General features: G+C 43.5%; 1 protein-coding gene across 7 annotated transcripts in view; it reads right to left on the bottom strand.

Moving 5' to 3' along the window:
* HEXD (hexosaminidase D) overlaps window positions 1-19,906 on the bottom strand; it is a 238,406-nt gene that overhangs the window by 104,641 nt on the left and 113,859 nt on the right. For all 7 annotated transcript variants that reach the window (XM_069200286.1, XM_069200283.1, XM_069200282.1 and 4 more), the window contains one exon: window positions 11,084-11,248. In XM_069200286.1, the coding sequence (XP_069056387.1) occupies window positions 11,084-11,248 (165 nt within the window). The remainder of the gene's footprint in view (window positions 1-11,083; window positions 11,249-19,906) is intronic.

The raw sequence follows: 19,906 nt of genomic DNA, 5'->3' as shown, positions 1-19,906 counted from the left end.
TGTCTATGGGCAACAGACAAAAATCTGAGTTTTCTTAAAGAAGGAAACACAAGTAATTTTGTTTTGACACGATTATTATGTTTTCGGAAGACTAAGAAATCACATTATAGTTCCTTGATTATTCAAGGAACAAACTGAAGCTATAGTTATGGAAAATAATGCAATTCTTCATCCTTATTCAGACCGAGAGCAAAGGCGTGAAGTTTGAAAACCCAAAAGCTTTCTCTCTCATGCAGACGCTGTAGACAGTCACCACCTCTCCTATGTGCTTTTACAGTTTCAACGGCAGAAAGTAAATATAATTCAAATGCCATTCACATTTAGAATCTCAAAGGTCACAATCACGACATAAGGTAACTTTCAATTGTGCCTTTTTTTACTTTATTTACAGTTTTTGCAAATTAACAATGCTGCATTAGACAATCACTAGTATGTCATAGATTAGATACATATAGTGCATAAGTGGTGACATCAACAACTGGTGGACATAAGTCAATCAAAAGGGTGTACCTGGAGGCACAATCAAGTAACAGTAAATCTTTTAATTATTACTGACCTTGAATTGTAAAGAAGTTTGAGTTTCAGTTAAAGATCAGTCGAGTGGGGGAGGGTACAGCAAGCATAAAAGCTAGTCTTCGGCACCAACAAAACACAATATCACAGTTCTGGTTCCCAAACCCACAAGAGCAATTTGCAACTGTCCCCCCCTCCTATGGTGTCTATGTATTGCCTTACTCATCCTCATGGTTCCACCCAGCAAATATGCCTTGTATGGCCCCCATATATGCCGGAGGCGACTACGGGGTGCCATGAGGTCGTGGTAGGAATCTCATTGGGTGTTGCAGTACGCCATGTCGGCAGGCCAGTCCACCATTGTCGGTACCAGACCCTCCATCCAGCGCATTGCAATTCTGCATTTACCCAGCAAAAGAGCTATAAGCTGCCTCCGCTCTCGTGGTATGTCACGATCATAACCAAGTAGTGCCAAAAAAAGGTGCAGGGGGCAATGCGATTCCTCCCAAGGCGCAGAACACGGACACCCAAAAGTTGTGTACATCTGGGCAGTACCACTCTGTATGCACAAAGCCAGAGTACTCTGCACCACAGCGGGGGTAGCGAGAACTCTTCCTCAGACTATATCTAAACAGCCGGGGTACAATATACCCTGTTGAGATACTTAAAGCGTACCAACCGGTGGCAGCCGTTCAGAGATAATGTGAAAGTCACTGAACAGCAATAGGTCCACAGTGATATCAAGGCCCAGATCTACCTGCCACTCCCGGCGCGTCTTGGAGATATCATGCGTCCTGACATCGTGCGTGTAAGAGTATAATACTGATACTGCCTGGCAGCCGGATGTCCGACTGCAACAAATATGTAAGAACAGAAACCTCTGTGGGTTCTGCCAGTTTGATACAATGCATTTCCTCATTAATTCCTTCACCGTTTCGAATTGTCGCACTTGTACGCTCTCTATGTCCCAGATCCTTTGCTCAGCAGCAGTAAATTTGTGTATCTTCATCTAGCCGGTCTTTCATAATGTAACCAATGTAAGTCTTTTATGGCCTTGACACAGATTGATATTTAGGAACATTTTTCAGGAGCCGGGCTGCCGCGTAATATTTGTAGCTTTAACAGCAGCTTTTTTCTTATGCCTAGATACAAGGCATTGTCATGGTCTAATTTACCCAGGACTAATGCAGGAATTACCGTCTTTTGGATTACAACAGGAATACTGAAAGACATTCCCGATTAGCCTTTGGGCAAGAAAGGTGGAAGACATTAACATATTGACCTGATCTTCAAAAGTCAGTTTATTAGCGCAGATCTATAGAGGATTTCCTCTCTAGTGGTAGGGACATAACTTCCCCTGCGAGAGGGATTTGCTGTTTCCTCCTGATTGGGTGGATGCCCAGTGTTAGATTCTGGGTGTTTAGTGCTCTTCCTGGAACTGAATACTAGTCAGGATTGTTTGGCATGCCACTGCCAATAATTTACTGCTGAGGGAGAGATTTAGTTGCATGCCTCAGGACACAGAGCTCGGATTTGGCTAATTTTTTATTTGCTCCTCATGCACAAAGTGAGTCCAGGGTAGGGCTTGCATTAATTGCGGGGCTCGCCTATAGAGCTGACAGCTGACATATGGCCATACTGAGGAGCCCAATCAAACGGATCAAACAGGATGTTTATAGCACATGGCTACCCAACAGGGCCTCTCAGCGCTGGTTGAACACCAACTTCCCGATCCTCAATTAACCTACCAACACCTTATAAATCGAAGAGATAGGTTTTGAGAAGTTTTCTGAACAGAAGTTCAGACTGCTGTTTTAGAATAAGAGTGGGGAGGTTATTCAATATCCTGAGAGACAAAAATACAAAGGACCAGCCCCCACATCTCGCTCTTTTGACCTTAGGTATCAACAGAAGACCTGGGAACTTGATCAAAGGGATCTTCCTGTCATATAGGCAGACAGTAGGTTCTGGATAATGGCCGGACCTCTCCCTGAGTGACTCGGTGGGCAATGCACATGGCCTTGAACAACATTCTTTTTTCCGCTGTTAGCCAATGGAGCGTTTTCAGGGCTTGTCCAGCCCCAATGCCCTCACAACTAGTGTGTTTTTTCCCTTCTCCCTGTTTTAAAATGCTCTAGCTCACCAATCAAACCTTCAGGCCCGTTTTCTCCCAGCTGAGGTGGGCCAGTTGAATCTATGTGCATTGAGCACTGCTGTCAACTGCACTCTCACTCTCAGCCCAGCAGACTAATCGGATATACTTTGGCAGTCTTCCGTCTGTCCTTTTCCAGAGCCGATTCCCCGCCTCGTATTTAATAGGGGTCTCGCCTCTAGAGCAGACAGCTGAATTACGGCCAGAGTGGGAGGGCCCAGCATGGTTACAACTGGTGAGTTTTTGCACTTTTTTCCATTTGATTTTCCTCTGGATTGCCATTCGGTTCTTCAGGCCAGTCGTCTCCCAGAAGAAGTGTGTTTGTTCAATCTATATGCTGCGAGCATCTCCGCTAATTTCAATTTCCCTCTAGGCCCAGACGACTCACTTGATATATTTTGGTAGTCTTTGCGCTGTCTTTTTTCTAAGGCGCTCCTCACACCTTCGGTCACTGATACTTGCTGTGTGGTGTCTCACGCAATGCAGGCCACAACACCCCAGTCAGGTCGTCGGCTGTACCCAGCCATCCATGCCTGCACTTCTTTGTGAGCCCATTCTACACTGCAGTTGCCGGATGTGCTACGTACAAGCTGGCGTGCAGGCTGCAGTGCTTGCCTAACTTCCTTCGGAGAGCGGTCTCCTGACCAACTCCCTTCTGCAATTTTCTGCTTCTGTGATGACAACTGTTGCAGTATGTGATCGTTTTAAAGTAGTCATAATGATTGTGGATGGATGAATATTAAGGGTTGGTGCTCCAGCCGTTGGAACTCTGTAAGATAGCTGCTATCTTGATGCGTTGCTCAACCACGCCCAGAGGCAATGAGGATCTAAGGATCACACAAACACAATCTCAGCAAATGTCTGTTTTTATGTAAAAACAGAACTTTGCTTCTTTCATCTCCATGGATAAAAAAATATCAAATACAATAATAGCAAAGTGAAGAAGCTAAATTCTATTCCTAAAGCATGATGCTCGCTAAACCAATCAAAGCAGGTATTCAAATCAAAAAGGGGCTTTCTCCAAGAAGTAAAACACAACCCATAACAAAATGGAAAAGTGTGTATCCACATCTAATAAAAACCGATGAAATTAGCATTAAAAGACAAGATGGTGGTGCATCATTCTAAGCCACTAGAAAAAGAAGGACTTCAAAGGTTTCAATTTGCTTTATTGCTAAGAGTGCTAAACAGTTCCCTGTGAGTCAAAGATCCCCTATGATAATCACTAATAAGACTAGCTAGAGAAGAACAACTGTCTGAAAAGACAGATCGTATAGTATGATCCTAATAACCTATTATAAAAAAGTGAATAAATGATAAGATGCAGTTCCCAATATCTTTCATGTTTTTTGGCCTTGTTATTGAAAATATAGGAGGAGACTCATGCCTAATCATGCATAAAAAGAACCTAACATCCCAGTTTTATGTGATATGATGCCATCAACAGTCCTTGGTAGATTGTGTGAATTCCTTTTGCAAGGCACCGGATGTTTGGCTGAAGGGCAGTGAAGTGAAAGATTACCAGAGGCTGTACAGTTTGATGGCAAGAGAGCACACATTCAGACTTTGTTTTGCACAGCTGCAGCAACACCTGATTGATAGTAATAGTAGGCTCACTGACTCCAGGAAGGGTGCTAAGGAGGCCGACCTCTGCTCAGCACCAGGTTTGACAAGAAGATATCTGGGGTGATCACCACAAAGGTGCATATGATCCCCTCTGGAAGAAAGGGGGGGGGGGGGAGACAAAAATAGAAGTAAGGATTTCTCCAAAAGTTCCCCAAAATAGCTCCATGGGCAGGATTCCCAATTCTCCCCTGCCTGAGAAAAAGAATGGGTTCCCTGACCGTAAGTCCTCAAGGAAATTCATCCCCAAGTGATATGAGTGCCATCAGGTTGGGCACTTCAAGGGTGACGCCAAGTGTCCCAAGATGGCACAGCCCATTACTGGTAGGCATACACAGGAGCTGACTAGTGTAGCACTTGGGGAGGAGATTACCCCAGTTAGTAGGGGGGAAGTGGAGAGGTTACACTAGTGTACCTGGTTGACGGACAGATGGTGCTAAGAGCCAACATGCCCAGAAATACTAAAAAGTACAGGCAGTGGGTCACTATCATTTGGCAACTGGTGGAGGTTCTGATAGAAACAGGATCCAGCATGACTATCTTCAGGTGTCATTGGAGGTCCTCAGAACAGGTAATCCCTAATGTAGTCCACCAGGATGTCGTAGCTGACAACCATGAGAGTTACTCCCAGTGACTCTGTTCCCTTTTAATGGGGAGGTCTCAGGTTCCTTGAGGGTAGCTGTGAGTCCATCCGTGCCTGTGCATTGTCTGCCCGGTAATGACCTGGAGTATATCATCTAGAAAGAGGTGTGGTCCCACCTAGAGATGTTGGGGTTGCTTGAGTAGGTGTGCATCACACAGTCCATGGTTGTCCGAGAGGGTAGTCAGGAGGACCTAGAGCCTAGAAGAATTGTCCCAGTACCTGCCAAAAAGACAAAGGGCAAGGGGTGCGGGGAAACCCGCTCCTGGAACTCCCACAGTCTGGGAGGAGGGTGAGCCTGCGGGCAAAGCCCTGGAACATACAGGGGGAAGACACTGCCATCCTGGGAACCCTACCTGAACTGACCAATTGGCAGAAGGAAGAAGGTCACACCAGAGACGACTACAGCAGCACACAGAAGGAGTACCCTACTCGGTAAGGCCTACGGCAGCAGGCCAAGGCAGCTGGCGACACCTCTGGTGATCTCCTGATTTACTGGGAGAATGGTCTCCTGTATAGTGAGCCTAAGGTTCCTAAGCCTGGTGCAACGTGTGTGCTGGTGGTCCCCCAGAGCTAAAGGACCTTCCTACTGGAGCTGGCTGTAGGACAAGCCCTTTGGCTGGCTTTTCACCCACTTTTACTGGCTCTAGATGAAGGTGAACTCAGATGTGTTTTGCAGGTCATGTCCCACCTGCCAGACCAACAGGATGTCGGGGGGGAAGCCCAAGGGTCACCCAGTTCCCCTTCCAGTCATTGGCACCACATTATAAAGGGTGAGCATCAATATTGGTGGGCCTCTGAACTCCATGACAGCCCTGGGCAACAGGTTAATCCTGGTCTTGGTGGACCATGCCACCCGATATCCCAGAGGCTATACCTCTGAGGGCAGTGACTGCGCCCGCAGCGCCAGTGCACTAATGGGTATATTTACCACTGTGGAGTTACCCAAAAAGGTAGTATCTGACTATGGTACCAACTCCATGTCAGCGTACATGAAGTCAATGTGGGACGAATGCAGGGTAACCTACAAGTTCTCCACAACCTATCATACCCAAACCAATGGGCTTGTTGAAAGGTTTAACAAGACTCTCAAAGGCATGATCACAGGCCTGTCAGAACCCTTGAAGCAGAACAGGGACGTCCCCTTGCCATGGCTGTTGTTCACTTACAGGGAGGTACCACAGAAGAGGGTTGGATTCAGCCCCTTTGAACTTCAGTCTGGTCACCCTTTCAGAGGGACACTCAGCCTAGTAACGGAGAGTTGGGAACAATCTCCCAAGAAAGAACCCCAAGATGTGGTCAGCTACATTCTGGCCCTCCACACCCAGAAGAAGTACTTCTGGAAGAAGGAGAATCTGCAAAGCAAGCCAGGAAGTCATAAAGCTCTAGTATTACCAGAAGGCCATTATGGTTGAGTTTCAGCCTACCAAAAAGTGTGGGTGGCAGAGCCGGGGCCCTACAAGACCAATGGTCTGGGTCCTATGAGGTAAAATAGGGCCAGAGGGTGTCACTTACCTGGAGGACCTCAAGACCACAGGAACCCTTTATGGGTCTTGCATATCAATCGTCTTAAATCCCACTTTCAGAGGTCCAAAGTTACAGTGAGCCTGGGCAAGGATGATAGAGTGGAGAAGGAGAGTGAACTTCTCCCATACTTCCTTTCTTCCAAGAAGCAGGATGGGTGAGTGAAGGGTGTCAACCTTCCCCTAGCCTGACCATATAGCTACAGAGAGACTTTTACTAAGTGTTGGGGCAGTTCACCTTGCTTTTCTCCCTAACCCCAAGTCTTACTACATGGTGTACCCATTATATTGACAGTGGAGACATGTCTGTGAATAATAAGATCAATAAGACCTACGGGCTAACTGACAAGGTGAGGACCAGCAAAAAAAAGGAAGTCTCCAAAATGCTGGAGAGAGGGGGAATTGAGTCCTCAAGAAGCCCTTGGTCCATCCTACTGGTCCCCAAGGCTGCTCCTCCACATACCACCATGAACTCCGGTTCTATGTCGATTACCGGGGAGGGTTCAATTCAGTTACTAAGACTGATTCGTACCCCAACCCCCGAGCAGATGAGCTCATTGATCGGTTGCAGATCAGCTTAAATGAGGAGGCTAAAGAAAGTTCTGCATTCTCTACCTCAGAATGCCTCTTCCAGTTTTGGATGATGTCCTCTGGGTTGAAGGACATCCCCCGCCACCTTCCAGAGGTTGGTCAATCGGGCCTGGCTGGGTTGGAATACTTCAGTACCACCTACCAAGACGACACTGTGGTCTTTAGTACTCACTGGAAGGACCACCTGTGCCACCTCAGAAAAATGCTTCAAGATCTGCAGAAACAGGGCCCATCAAGGCAAGTAAGTGCCAAATAGGGCAGGGTTCTGTGGACTACTTGGGTCACCAGGTTGGAGGGGGCAAGGACAGCCCCTCCAGGACATTCAAACCATTCTGGCTTGGGATTTATCAAGGGGTATGGCACCACTGTTGTTCCGTTGAAAGAGCTGACTACTAGGAAGCAGGCCTGAAAGGTGATCTGGACAGATGCGTGCCGGACTCCTTTCGAAACCCTGAAGAAGGCCACGTGCATGGCAAACGTGCTCAAGGCCCCTGATTTCTCCTAAGAGTTCATTGTGCAGACTAATGCCTCAGCGCATGGCACAGGGGTCATGCTCTTACAGCTAAATGAAAAGAGCTTAAATCAACCAGCAGCCTTCATCAGCTCGAGGTTACTTCCCAGGAAGCGAAAGTGAAGTGCAAGACGTTTTTGCAGTGATCTGGGCACTGAAGAAGTTGAGACCACACCTGTTTGGGGCTCCCTTCCGGGTTCAGACAGACCACAAACCCCTCAGATGGCTACTGTAGATGAGGAGTGACAAACCCAAACTGTTTAGGTGGTCCATCTCCCTACAGGCAATGGACTTTACTGTGGAGCATCACTCTGGAACTGACCACGTCAATGCTTCAGGTTCCTCAGCCTTAGCGACAAATAATATTGTGAAGATGGATAGTTCCCTCTGCCTTCAGTTGGGGGGGGCACATGTTGGACTCAACATCTTTGGCATACCTCCCCCGCCCCCCAGCACCCACACCTTTTGCCTTCCACCCTCCTGTTTTTGCTGGCTTTAGGGCTCTGCAAACTTTATCACAGCTGACTATTGCTAAAGTGCTTGTGCTCTCTCTTTGACCAATGGTAACATTGGATTACACCCAATTGGTACATTTATTTTACTTATACATTCCTAATAAAGTGGTACTACATGTACCCAGGGCATGTACATTAAATGTTACTAGTGGGCCTGCAGCACTAATTGTATCACCTATTTAAGAATGCTTTTAAACATGTCCCAAGACAGCCATTGCAGACTGTGTGTGCAGTTTTAAACAGCCATTTCAGCCTGGCAAAATAAACCATTTGCTAGGCCTAAACCTTCTTTTTGCATACATCTAAGTATATCCCTAGGGAAGGCCCTAAATAGTCCATAGGGCAAGGTGCAGTATTTAAAAAGATGGCCACGTACCTTTAAGTTTTATATGTCCTGGTAGTGAAAAAACTCGCAAATTTGTTTTTCACTACTGCAAGGCCCACCTCTCCCATAGGATAACATTGGGTTACCTTATCATTACATTTAATAAGTGATAACCCTCTTTTATGGCAAAGGTGGACTTTAAGTCACAGTTCTGAAAATGCAGCTTTTAGGCAGTTGGCATTTTCTTGTCCTAAACGTTTGGTACCTGCAGCCCGTGTCCTGGGTCACAAGACAAGTGTGTCTGGCAGTTGGTCTTTGTGTATTGCTACCATGCAGTGAGGCAAAATGGGGAATAGTTGTTGGTGTTGGAAGGATTGGCCATCCCTGACATGATGAGGGTGAAGTGCTGTCACCTACCATATTTACACACCACAAAGGCTCTGCCTGAGGACACTCACAAAGGGTTAGACACTAGTCTTTTGTTTCCCCAGACAAGCTAGGGCCAGGGCAGGGAGGCAGGAAATTCGAAGCTCCTCTGGGGGTGGAAACCTCCAGAGCCTTCTCCTACTTCAAAGTGGGCACCAGGTATAACTAGTGGATCCTCAGACTCACCTCCCCAGTCCACCTCTGACCTGTGGAAGCCTCAGAAGGACTGCTGTGCTGCTCTACAAGATGGACTGCTACTCTGCTGCCCTGCTGCCTGAGAAGGACTGGACTTGAATCTTGAACCCAGAACCACCAGAGTGACTCCAGGGGCTAGTTGAATGGCCTCCTAATCAGAGCCTCAGGGACAGAAAAGGCTCTCAACACCTGGAACCCAGCACCTGGACTCTGCCTGCTAGGAGTCGTGCCCCCCAAGTGGTTCCACCACAGTCCTGGACCCTTGGAAGTGGGCCTGAAGGTGGTCTGCCAGACCAGTTGTGGTCCCCACAGAACCGAAGCATCATTCGGCAGCTCCTCGGAACCACAGCTGATTGACGCATTGGGACACAGTACTTCGTAATGCAGCCCCACAGCTTATCAGAACTGCTGCTGCATGAGGCATCCCAATGCAGGACCTCGCTTCGCAGCCCATCGGAACCACAGCTACGCAACACATCCACTGAGCAGTACTCTGCAATGCTCTGCAACCCAGAATTAAGGTACTTTGTTCAGCAGGCCTAACTTGTTCCTTGTACCCAGCTCCATCGCTGTCAGCCTGAACTTGTGACTTTGTCCTGGTTCGGCGCAATGAGATAACCACCATTGGCGCTTTATACTTCTAATCAGATTTTGGTCTGAAATAATTTATACAATTTTACTCTCTTTTTCTAAATCGGTGTGGAATATTTCTTATGTTATGTTTTCACTTTATTACTGCTTGAAGTACTGCATAAATACTTTACACACTGCATTGCCTCTAAGTTAAGCTTATCTGATTTTGTGGCAAGCTACCAGAGGGGTAAGCACAGATTCATTTGGTGTTTGCTTGTGTTTCACCCCAACAAGAATTATGGTTGCATCTTGAGTATGGTTTCACCTCCCCTCAATCAGTAACCCAGTTTCCTACACCCACTTAAGAATAATTTCCATAAAGTGAATCTAAAAGCCATATGCAAAAGTAACTTCTGGTCAAAGCTAGCAATTATAACCGGAACCCCCTAACTTAGGCCTTTGTTTTAGAATTAGAGGGTACGCCAGGGTTAACTTTAAAGCTGCTTTTGCTTCCTTCCCCAGAACCTGTAATTTCTCAATTAGGACCCTGGAAAAAACACCTGAAAAAGATGTGGATCACTCCTTATGTAAGACCTGGTAGCAGATTGTAGGTATTCTCTTGAAACGCCTACGCTGAAAATGTTTGACTAGCAATATTAATGGGTGCAAAGGCTTCTAGTCTAATGATAAACTTTAGATGGAGTCAGGTAAAATATTTTTTTTAAACAACCTGTTCTAACAAATTTCTCTCAGAGTAAGCACTGCATGACAACATCACTGGATAGAGTAATGGAGACTGAGTCACTGATTGGTGTGGCAAAGCCACCTCATGCCCACACGTCTTTTCCTTAAACTGCTATGCACCCTCCACATTTACATAAAATCTGTGGCAACTATTTGGATAGCTAGGATTGACATCATCATATCCGTTTTGTTTTCAGCTGCTCTGTTACTTTATCCTTTTCTCCTGGTGTTGCTGCTTCCTATGACATTTTATATTGCTTTATTATCTCTCAACTATTCCGTCTTATATTTAAAAAATATATTTAATCCATTATTTTGTTTAATGTATTTTTGATGTTCCATCCTACTTGATTTAAAACAGGCTACTCACCTTACTTGCACTGTATTTTTATGATATATTAAATAACCAAATGCAACTAAAGAGCTCTGTACCGGATCTGGCTCTGTCCAAAGGTTGTGGACAGCCCATGTAGGGGATTAAGGAGATAAAACCTAGATGTACAGTGTTTTGCTCTTTGGGGAGCTAAGAAGAAATGTATACGCCTATGTATTTTTGTGGATAACATTTCACTTCCATATTTAGATCAGCATAATTTCAACCTCCTGGACAACCAGTAAAGAATTCTGAGCTTTGATTTTGCACATCTACAAGCACAGTTTCTTGCATGTGGGTGCATGAAGTGCGTTCTGAAAGAAGCCTCTGGATGCAATGCTATACAAGGGTTAGTATATGCCAAAAAGAAACAACTTACCTCATCTGCTCCAATGTGGAACCACTTCACCCCTTGGTGTGCATCCATCACCTGCTGCAGCATGGCCCCGATGAGCTGTAGAGACTCTTCTTTATGTGGGTTGAGAGCATTGGGGAACCGCCTGACTTCCCTCAGGTGGGAGTACCGCTCATGCTTCAGGACAAACTGCAGAGGCAGAGAGCAAAACAAAGTATGAGGATACAGTGAGATCAAGGGTTGCAGAATATATAAGTCACAAACCTACAATACAGATACAGACCGCTACAGGAAATGCTATAATATCTAGAATGCATGGCAAGGAATTTAGTCACTTAGCTTTGTCCAGGACAACCAATATAAGGACCTTAAAGGGTGATCTATATAATGGATAGCCCTCTAGTAGACAAAGACCTGATATAAACCTACACACCATATCCCCTGACCAATGAACCTTCCCAGCCATGTTTAGAGGAAGGCAGGGCTCAACCAGCCTGCACATATACCATCTATAGGTGTTGTCACCAAGCATTCAATATGTAAATAAGATCCGGGCCATCTGGACATCTGCCTAATCGATCCCTTACTGAACAAGGAGGAGAGGTGGTATATTGACATGTAAACAATTATAGGTACTAGCTGTCCTTTGGTAATCTGCCATCTAACTTGGGTTATTGGGGAGCGGAACACTGCCCCATGACAGCCAAGGGACCAGTACTCTGTTATAGAAAATATAGAAATACAGCTCTTTTGCAGTAGGCATCCATGAGGCCTTTTCCCACACCTTCAAAGGGCAATCCAGTCCCAAACATTTGAGGTCTGTTAAGGGTAAGAACTCCTGAGTTTGGAATACAAAACCTCTCAGGGTGTCATATGACTACCATCTTGAACAGAACAATTTTACCCTCAGAGCAAAGGTGTTTATGCATATTTAGGAGATGAACCAATGAGAAACCTATGAAGACAGTGTTCCGATAGAAGCAAGAAACACACTGAAAGGATAGAATCTAAACCATAGTATTTATGAGTTTTATGAAGCACTCTATGGTAGCAGCTAGTCCAAAGAGCTTCAGTTTGACTAGGTGAATCACACCCAGGTCAGGATAGCATGGTAGGTAGTACAGATGGTGACTGTTTTCCATCATGGCCCGTCAGTCTACTAGCCCAATCTGTGTCATCTTTACAATAATGATGGTAAAGCCACTGACAGGGGAAGAAGGGCAGTCCCCTCACCTTGGGTTAGAATTGTATACAATTAGCTGGGACAAGTCTTGGGTGTTTGATTGGGTGGAGGTGGTGAGAAGAACAGCTGAAGGTAGATGGCAAGTTAATGGTGCAGGAAAATACTCTGAAATGGACATGACACACGTTTGGAAGTGTAGGCTTTTAGTCCACCTTCAAAATGGCAGTACGTTTTTGTTTAATTCTAAGGACTCACAGGAATGAGTACAGTGTTGGGCAAGTAGTGACATACCTGTGAATCTGTTGTATTTGGAGGGACCCAAGGAGAGGAGGAGACCGGCAGCAGGCTACAGACAGTTGGTTGGTTAATATGGCTTGTTTTAAAAAAATAATATTTCCAGGCTGTGCAGTCACCTGGACTATAGAAAAGGTCTAGAAATGGGACTTTTTGATCACAGCTAAACTAAAAAAGAATCTTTATTGAGGGTTTAAAATGGCCATTGTGGCAGGGGCAGGAAAGGAAGGGGGGCTGAATGATTTTGGGCTCTCTGTAATTTTGGAAAATATTGTAGTGTGTAGTAAGGAGTCCCATAATGGCATTACAACAGTCCAGACAGCACATCACCGAAGAGATGCAAAAGCACATTTCTAAATTGTGTAAAAGAGTAGAACAACGCCTTCTAGGAAGTTGTTAGAAAATATTTTTGGCTTTGTTTACTTGTGACAAGAAAGTGAGATCGCCCTCAATCAGTACTCCTAAATATTGTTTCTTTTAAAAATGTATTGGTGCTTATCAGTTACTAGATTTAGTGCCACTATCTAGATGTCACTACACCAAACTGCCATATCAACAAGGTATGTATATAATGTAATGTAATTATCCCCCACATTGGCCATAACCCTAGAACTAACGCTAACATTAGTTATTTACCTCTTACTCTAACCGTAGGCCTAATGCTAATCCTAATATAAAGCATTACAGTTATAGTCATCCACAACCTAAGTCTGTGCCACCACTGACACACTACCATATCCTCAACTCTTAAATTAGACCATATTCCATTCCTAGACTAACAGGAGCCTAATCCTAAATCTTACAATAGTCCGAGTACAAAGCCTAAACTTTATCCTACTTCTTATCCAACACTTATCTAAATCTAAACCTCACCCCAATCCCCAAAACCTTTCCTAACAGCACATAGACTTAATTATGTAAAGTGTTCTTTATTTACAAATATTGATATTTGTCCTCAACTAACATTAACGCTAGCCATAAATTTGAGCCTAGCTCTTTCCACTCAACTGTTAGCCTAAACATTACAATAATCCCGTAATCAAAGACAATATAATGGTATTCTATGAAGCAATGTGCACAGATATAATGGCTTTTGTATAAATATACACAGATGTAGTGAATTCAATATAGTGGGGGTTTACTAGCAGGGGCCAAAAGTGATAGGTTACATGAACGCTAAAGATGTAGAACTCATAGCTCCAATTAATAGGATTTCTACCTTTGTGCCAGTCAGGCCGAGATAATTCTAATATAGCCAGTCTTGGATGTGCCACAGATGTCTGTCACCCGAGTCCTCTTTCAGTTGTAGGTGGAGCTATGCATCATTACAGTATATTATCAGGCTCAATGTTGTGAGTTCAATTATAAAAGCGAGAGGGCCCATGTACAGCAGTTGTTAAAGACGGTAGGTGAGAGGTAAGATCCCTGATGGATGCCGCAGGTTTTGCGCAGTAACTGACCCAATTTTTTCTTGATATGTCTGAGGAAAGCAAAGCATTTAACAACTGTCCTTCTCATTAGCTCTGCCCTAGCTTTATAGTGTATCATTATGTTGTGATGGTGTTGAAGATACCAGTGGTGCTGGATCAATTTTTATAGTGGGGGTGCTGAAATCAATGTTAAATCACTGAAGTCATAGGATTTGGGAGAAACCAAAGTGAAGCGAACATATGAAGCAGGAGAGTGGGAAGGGTGCAGTACGTAGCTGATGGTAAATGTTTTATCGCACTGTCGTAAACATATAACATAAAGCATCGTGTGGTAGTGCACTGACATTTACAGAGAGCTGATTTTCAATTAAAAAGGCCACTTAATTTGTTTTACAGATAAAACTATATGTATGTAAAATATATATAGCGCACAAATTATATTGTGTGGAAACAGGTTCAGCGAATATTTGTCATGTGCGCATCACCATGTAAAGTGTCCTGATTTGTTTTATCCTATTTATGTCTGTTTTAATCACACTTCAGATTTATAAAAAAATGTGCTTCACTTGTGCTTTCCTAACTGCTGATATATTCTGAAATCATTGTAGAGTTCATTTACGGGTATATACATTTTGTTGTGTGTTAGAAAAAAATGACATCCTACAGCCTTTCATTTCACACTCCCTATTCTCAAAGAAGACTGTCACATAGATCACTTAAAAAAATTCTCACTTTTCAGTCAGAGAAAGAAATGGAAACAGGAATCTTCATGTTAAATGACTAAGCATGACAAATTTCAGAAGACATAGCCCGATATTTTACCTCTGTCTTTGAAGCACACCAAATGTGACAAGATAAACACGAAATGTAAAGGCATCTTTATTGCTCATACACCTTCTGAACTCCAGCATAATTATTTTGGGGGTGATGAAGCCCTCCCTCCCCCGCACCACTACTGCCAGAGCATATGGAAGAACCTGGACAAACACAATAAAATGATTTGTAACCGTGGCCCAGATCCCAGCATTTACTACCTGGTCTCACATTTCTAGTTGTTTCCATCTACGCTCAGAAGGGTCGAGAATTAACAATTAACGTAATACAGATGGCATTTTCTCAAACTATGCCATGATGTCTGATGTGACTCCTGTATTGGCCAAAGTCTCAGAGTTTTATTTCTGTTGTTTAGTGTGTAATAATGGCATGCCTGAGACTTAGGCATCACACCAAAGTTTAAAGATGCATGTATGAGGCTGGTGGCAAGTGTGATTAGGAATAGTAGTTCAAACTGGTAGAATTCGTTGCATTGGAAATGTTCACTTAGGTTGAAGGTTTCTTGAAGCCTGAATGAACTACGGGACTGCTGCAGTTTGAACTGGTGCAATCTCCATGACTGGTTAATGACACTCTTGATATGTTTCTTGATTTCAGCATTTTTATCAGTGCTGCCTATCTGGCAGAAGTTTCTCTCATTTTCTGCATGTTGCTTTCTTATTTTGACTGTGTAGCAAAAGTTAAGACTTATGTTATATTTGTTTTTTATGTGCAGATTTAAATTGAAAAATACAAGATTTACAACTCAGATACTTTGAAATAGGATTTCCATCACTTAAATATATTAATAGGTGGCATATTTCACCATTTATGATTATCAGTGAAGATCCTGCAATGCAGATTTGAAATACCATGGGAAATGCAAACCCACAGTGAAGCTAAGGAAAGAAGGCAAAGGCCACAACAGTCACTACCAATGTTTGCATATGGAAAACTTTGCATTGGCACAAGAAACTGGACCTAATACTCAAAGAGGTAGACTGTGTAATCGACTTTTCCAGAAAAAAGGACTGCTTACTTTTCTGATAGGCCTATGAATTAATACAACAATGCTGCAGATTGTAACCAACAATGGTGACTGCATTTGACTTCTGAATTCACAGAATACTTACTGTAGGTGCTCAACTCACTCAATTTTATCATCACTCACTGCAAGCCCATACCCAATATGAACATTTATTTACTGTCATACAGACTTCTCTGTAACCTCAGTGCAAACAACAAAGGTATACGGAGCAAGGCATGCTCACACTCTCTAAATCGTCTCTTATCTCTAGGTCACCCCACTTCTTAGTAATTGTCCTTACACTCTGTAAGAGATTAGTGTATTAGCTGAGGGTGTGTGAAACTACCTCAAATAATAATCACAATCATAAATGGGGTAAACTAGAAAGGTCAACAAATAAACCTGTGCTTAACCCTGTGGTAGCTTGGCACAAATTAAGTCAGGCTTAACTCAGAGGCAATGTGTAAAAGTATTTATGCAGCAGTCAAACAGTAATAAAGAAAAATAAACACAAAAGAAGAACTGCAAATTTATTGAGAAAAGATTTCATAAATAAAATGATGGCAAAATTATATAATTCCAATCAGTAGAACTGGAGGAGTTATGAGTTTAAAAAAAGGTTTAAAGTAAAAATAGAGCCAAAAGGCATGAAGCTCTAACTGTGGGTATCCAAATGCGCTGGACAGGGACAATGTCAATTAGTTCAGACCAACTACAATGGAGCACGGGCCAGGTACAAGACCAGGTTCGGCCTGCTGGGAGTTATACCATCTGTCCATGGTGCAGGGGCTCTGCAGTGCTGAGATGCAAGACTATCGAATCCAGTGAGGCTGATGGTTAGCTGTGGAGCGCTGCTCTGCATCAGATTCAGTGAAGCTGCCAATGAGTAGCTGCATGGTGCTTTGATACAAGGCTCTGCGTTGGATACGGTGAAGTCGCCGATGAGGAGCTGTGTGGTACAGAGATGTGAGGCTCTACATCGGATACATTGAAACATTCTGTTAAGCAGGGAGAAGCACATTGACTCCAGCCAAGGGCTGAGGACAGCGCTTGGAGGTAGGCCTCACACCCACATAGGCCATCAGAGGCAACCCCGTCCGTCCAGTTGGATCTTGATGCTGTAGCTCACAGAGGAGGTAAGCCCAGTGACCAGTCCTGGGTTCAAGGCAAGCAGGTCCAACCTTCCTTCTTCCGACATTAGGACAGTCCTTCTTCTGTATCATCTGATGTCCAGGAGTGTTTGGATTTCAGATTTTGGGGATGCCACTTATATGCTCAGTGCCAGCATGTGGGTGAGGGGGCTTTGCTTTGTCTAACCCTAAACTGGTTAAGGTCAGTTATTCCCTTTCCCTTGGGTTTGGATCTAGCCTGGCTAGTGAAACAAAGGGAAGGTAGGCCCAGATGGGAGCTGCATCGGTCAGTGACAGGGTAGGCTTCTTCTGAAGTCAGGAAGGACTTGGTCCAGTCTCCAGGCTATCCTCTGAAGTGCAATTAGAGCAGGGGCATGGCTCCTCCCCAGCCTTCCTGTCAGGAAGAGCCTCTCCTTTCCACACCCAGGCTCTATATCTATTGTCTGGAAGGAATATACATCATACCACAGGAGAGCCAGTCACAGTCAGGTGTCCCTGGTCATTGGGAGAAAGGCACATTTGGATTCAGGAGGAAAATGCCAACTTTCTAAAAGTGTTATGTTTAAAACAGTAATTTAGAATCTGACTTGGCCACCAGTTTGGCTTTTTAATTCCTATTCCAATATGCCATTGAACCAGTTTTCCAGCTAGTCCCAAAATGAAATTATACAGTGTAAGCAGTTATAATGGATAGCCAGCCTTGCTGCAGTAAAAAATGGCTTTGGAGATTTTTCACTGCCAGGACATGTTAAATATACATGTCCTATTTTTTAAATACCACAAAATATTTATTTTCCCAGGCTGAGATGGTAATTTAAAACTACACGTACACTGGCTGACAGGGCAGGCATGGAGACACGGGCTACTGTTGCTGGTGGCGCAATAAGTGCTGCAGCCGACTAGCAGTATTTAATATACAGGGACTGGGTACATGTTATACCATATGCTAAGGAGTTATAATTAAAGTAGATGTGCCAATTAGGTATACAGCAGCTTAACTATGTTAAAAAAAAAAGGGGGCACTTTACCTCTGGTTGGCAGGGGTAAAGCGCACAGTGTCTTAAGGCTAGCAAAAACAGGTTCAGCATAGGGAAGCAAACATCTGGGGAGAATATCACACAAAAGATGGTCCCCACACCAACCACTGAATAGAAATTCCCTTTGAAAATTAAAGACTCTGAGTAACTGCTGTAAGACCTGTAGTATGACTGTAGGGTAGTTTATACACAAGAAACATTTTTCCCTCACCAGAAACTGTGTGGTCTGTGTGTAGCCCAATAGAATTAGAGCAAGTGGCTAAGGTGTTTACAAATGTGTGTTTTCACAAATATACTTTATATCATTCCTCAAAATTTAGTAACACAAGTTTCCAGTTTGCTTGTATCCACTTTAACTGTCTGGTCACTGGCATAAAGAGCGAATAGTGTTGGCTCAACTAACAGTCAAACACTGGAAACATTGCACAGAAAATTTACTGAAAGAAGAATATCTAAAATCACACGAATGTCTGGATTAGTGGGAGTCCTCTTAATAGTAAAGAAATGGGATATCATTGGATGATGCTGATCATTAAGCATCATTAAAACATATGAATACATTGAATGTGAAGATATGCTTTGAGGACAAGACGCTGCTACAGAGCTCTTAAAGTAACCTGCAATTCACTTGTTTGTGTGCAAATGAAAGAGTGCAGCCAATGCAGGAATTTGTACACAAACATCGTGCAACATGCTGTTCAGAAGTTCCTACCTGCTGCTCAAAAGTTACTGTTATGCAAAGTAGTGCAGTTTGTTATGCACCTGCTGGTAAAACCTGCATTTAACCAGAAAGACTAAGCATTCTTAGATAAAGTATATGTGTTGTTTGTATTTATTTGAATATGTTACTGTAGGTAATGTTTTTTTAACAGTTTTTATGGCTGCACACAAACCAAATAAAACTCATATTTTAACTGAACTGAATTCTTCCATGGCTAGGTCAAACATTTTTTCTTCTCAAATTGATCAAATTGATACCACTGACATGGGTGTGAATTAATGCAGCAACATTATAACTTAGGTCGCTGTACAATACCAAAATGAAGTGTTTTAACTGACGTCTAGCTGGTTGATATCAACCCATTAACGATCACATCTACCTCCTATTAATTTCATCTACCACAATGAAACTGAGTGCATGGAATGCATTGTATGAGTACAAAAAACTAATCCCTATAACCACCCACGACCAGACACTGGATTACCCACTAGCCTTGGGTTCTGGCACAGAGTGCTGCCCGGCATAAACCAATTTAACACCTCATCAGGGGTAGTAACCAATATAAAAATGCAATTACAATACAATAGCTAGTACCTGAGACAAGCTCCATTAGAATATCAACACACATATCACTACTACACCTTCTGCCTAAGACAGCTACTTGAGAAGCTCACAAATTTGTAATAAAGAACTAGCGGATTTACATAGCACAGAGAAAGTGCCTGGACTGGGAGGCATGTTGCTGGAAATGACCGGGTTAGAATCACCCACTGTTCCTACAGAACGCTGAATGTGTACCTGGTACAGGTACTACCTAATCTCCTGGGGAGATATACTGGTTAGTACTCTATCAAAATGCAGCATTGTGGTCCTGAACAGCTGTCTGATTTACAGTATCTAATACTGCATGCCAAAAGATTTGTTTCACTGCGTTGTGTGCGACATAAATGATTATATTAACATAATTATACATGATTACTTGCGTACAAAAGGACCATTATTTTACTTATGAAGTGATCTGAATGGGCATGTTGTTTTCATTGTCTGCACTGATGAAAGTATGCAAAGAACCTGACAGCAAGCAATTGCTGGTGCCTTCTCCTCTTCTTCTGCTACAATCACAATCATTTTCTTTAGAAATCCTTCATAGTTTTTTTTTTTAGAGTACATAAAGCTAGAACCTTCTAAAGCAATAAATCTCTTGGCCTTATT

This window comes from Pleurodeles waltl, chromosome 7, assembly GCF_031143425.1.
Source record: "Pleurodeles waltl isolate 20211129_DDA chromosome 7, aPleWal1.hap1.20221129, whole genome shotgun sequence".
Taxonomy (NCBI): Eukaryota; Metazoa; Chordata; class Amphibia; order Caudata; family Salamandridae; genus Pleurodeles; species Pleurodeles waltl.
This window is presented reverse-complemented; position numbering and strand designations above follow the sequence as displayed.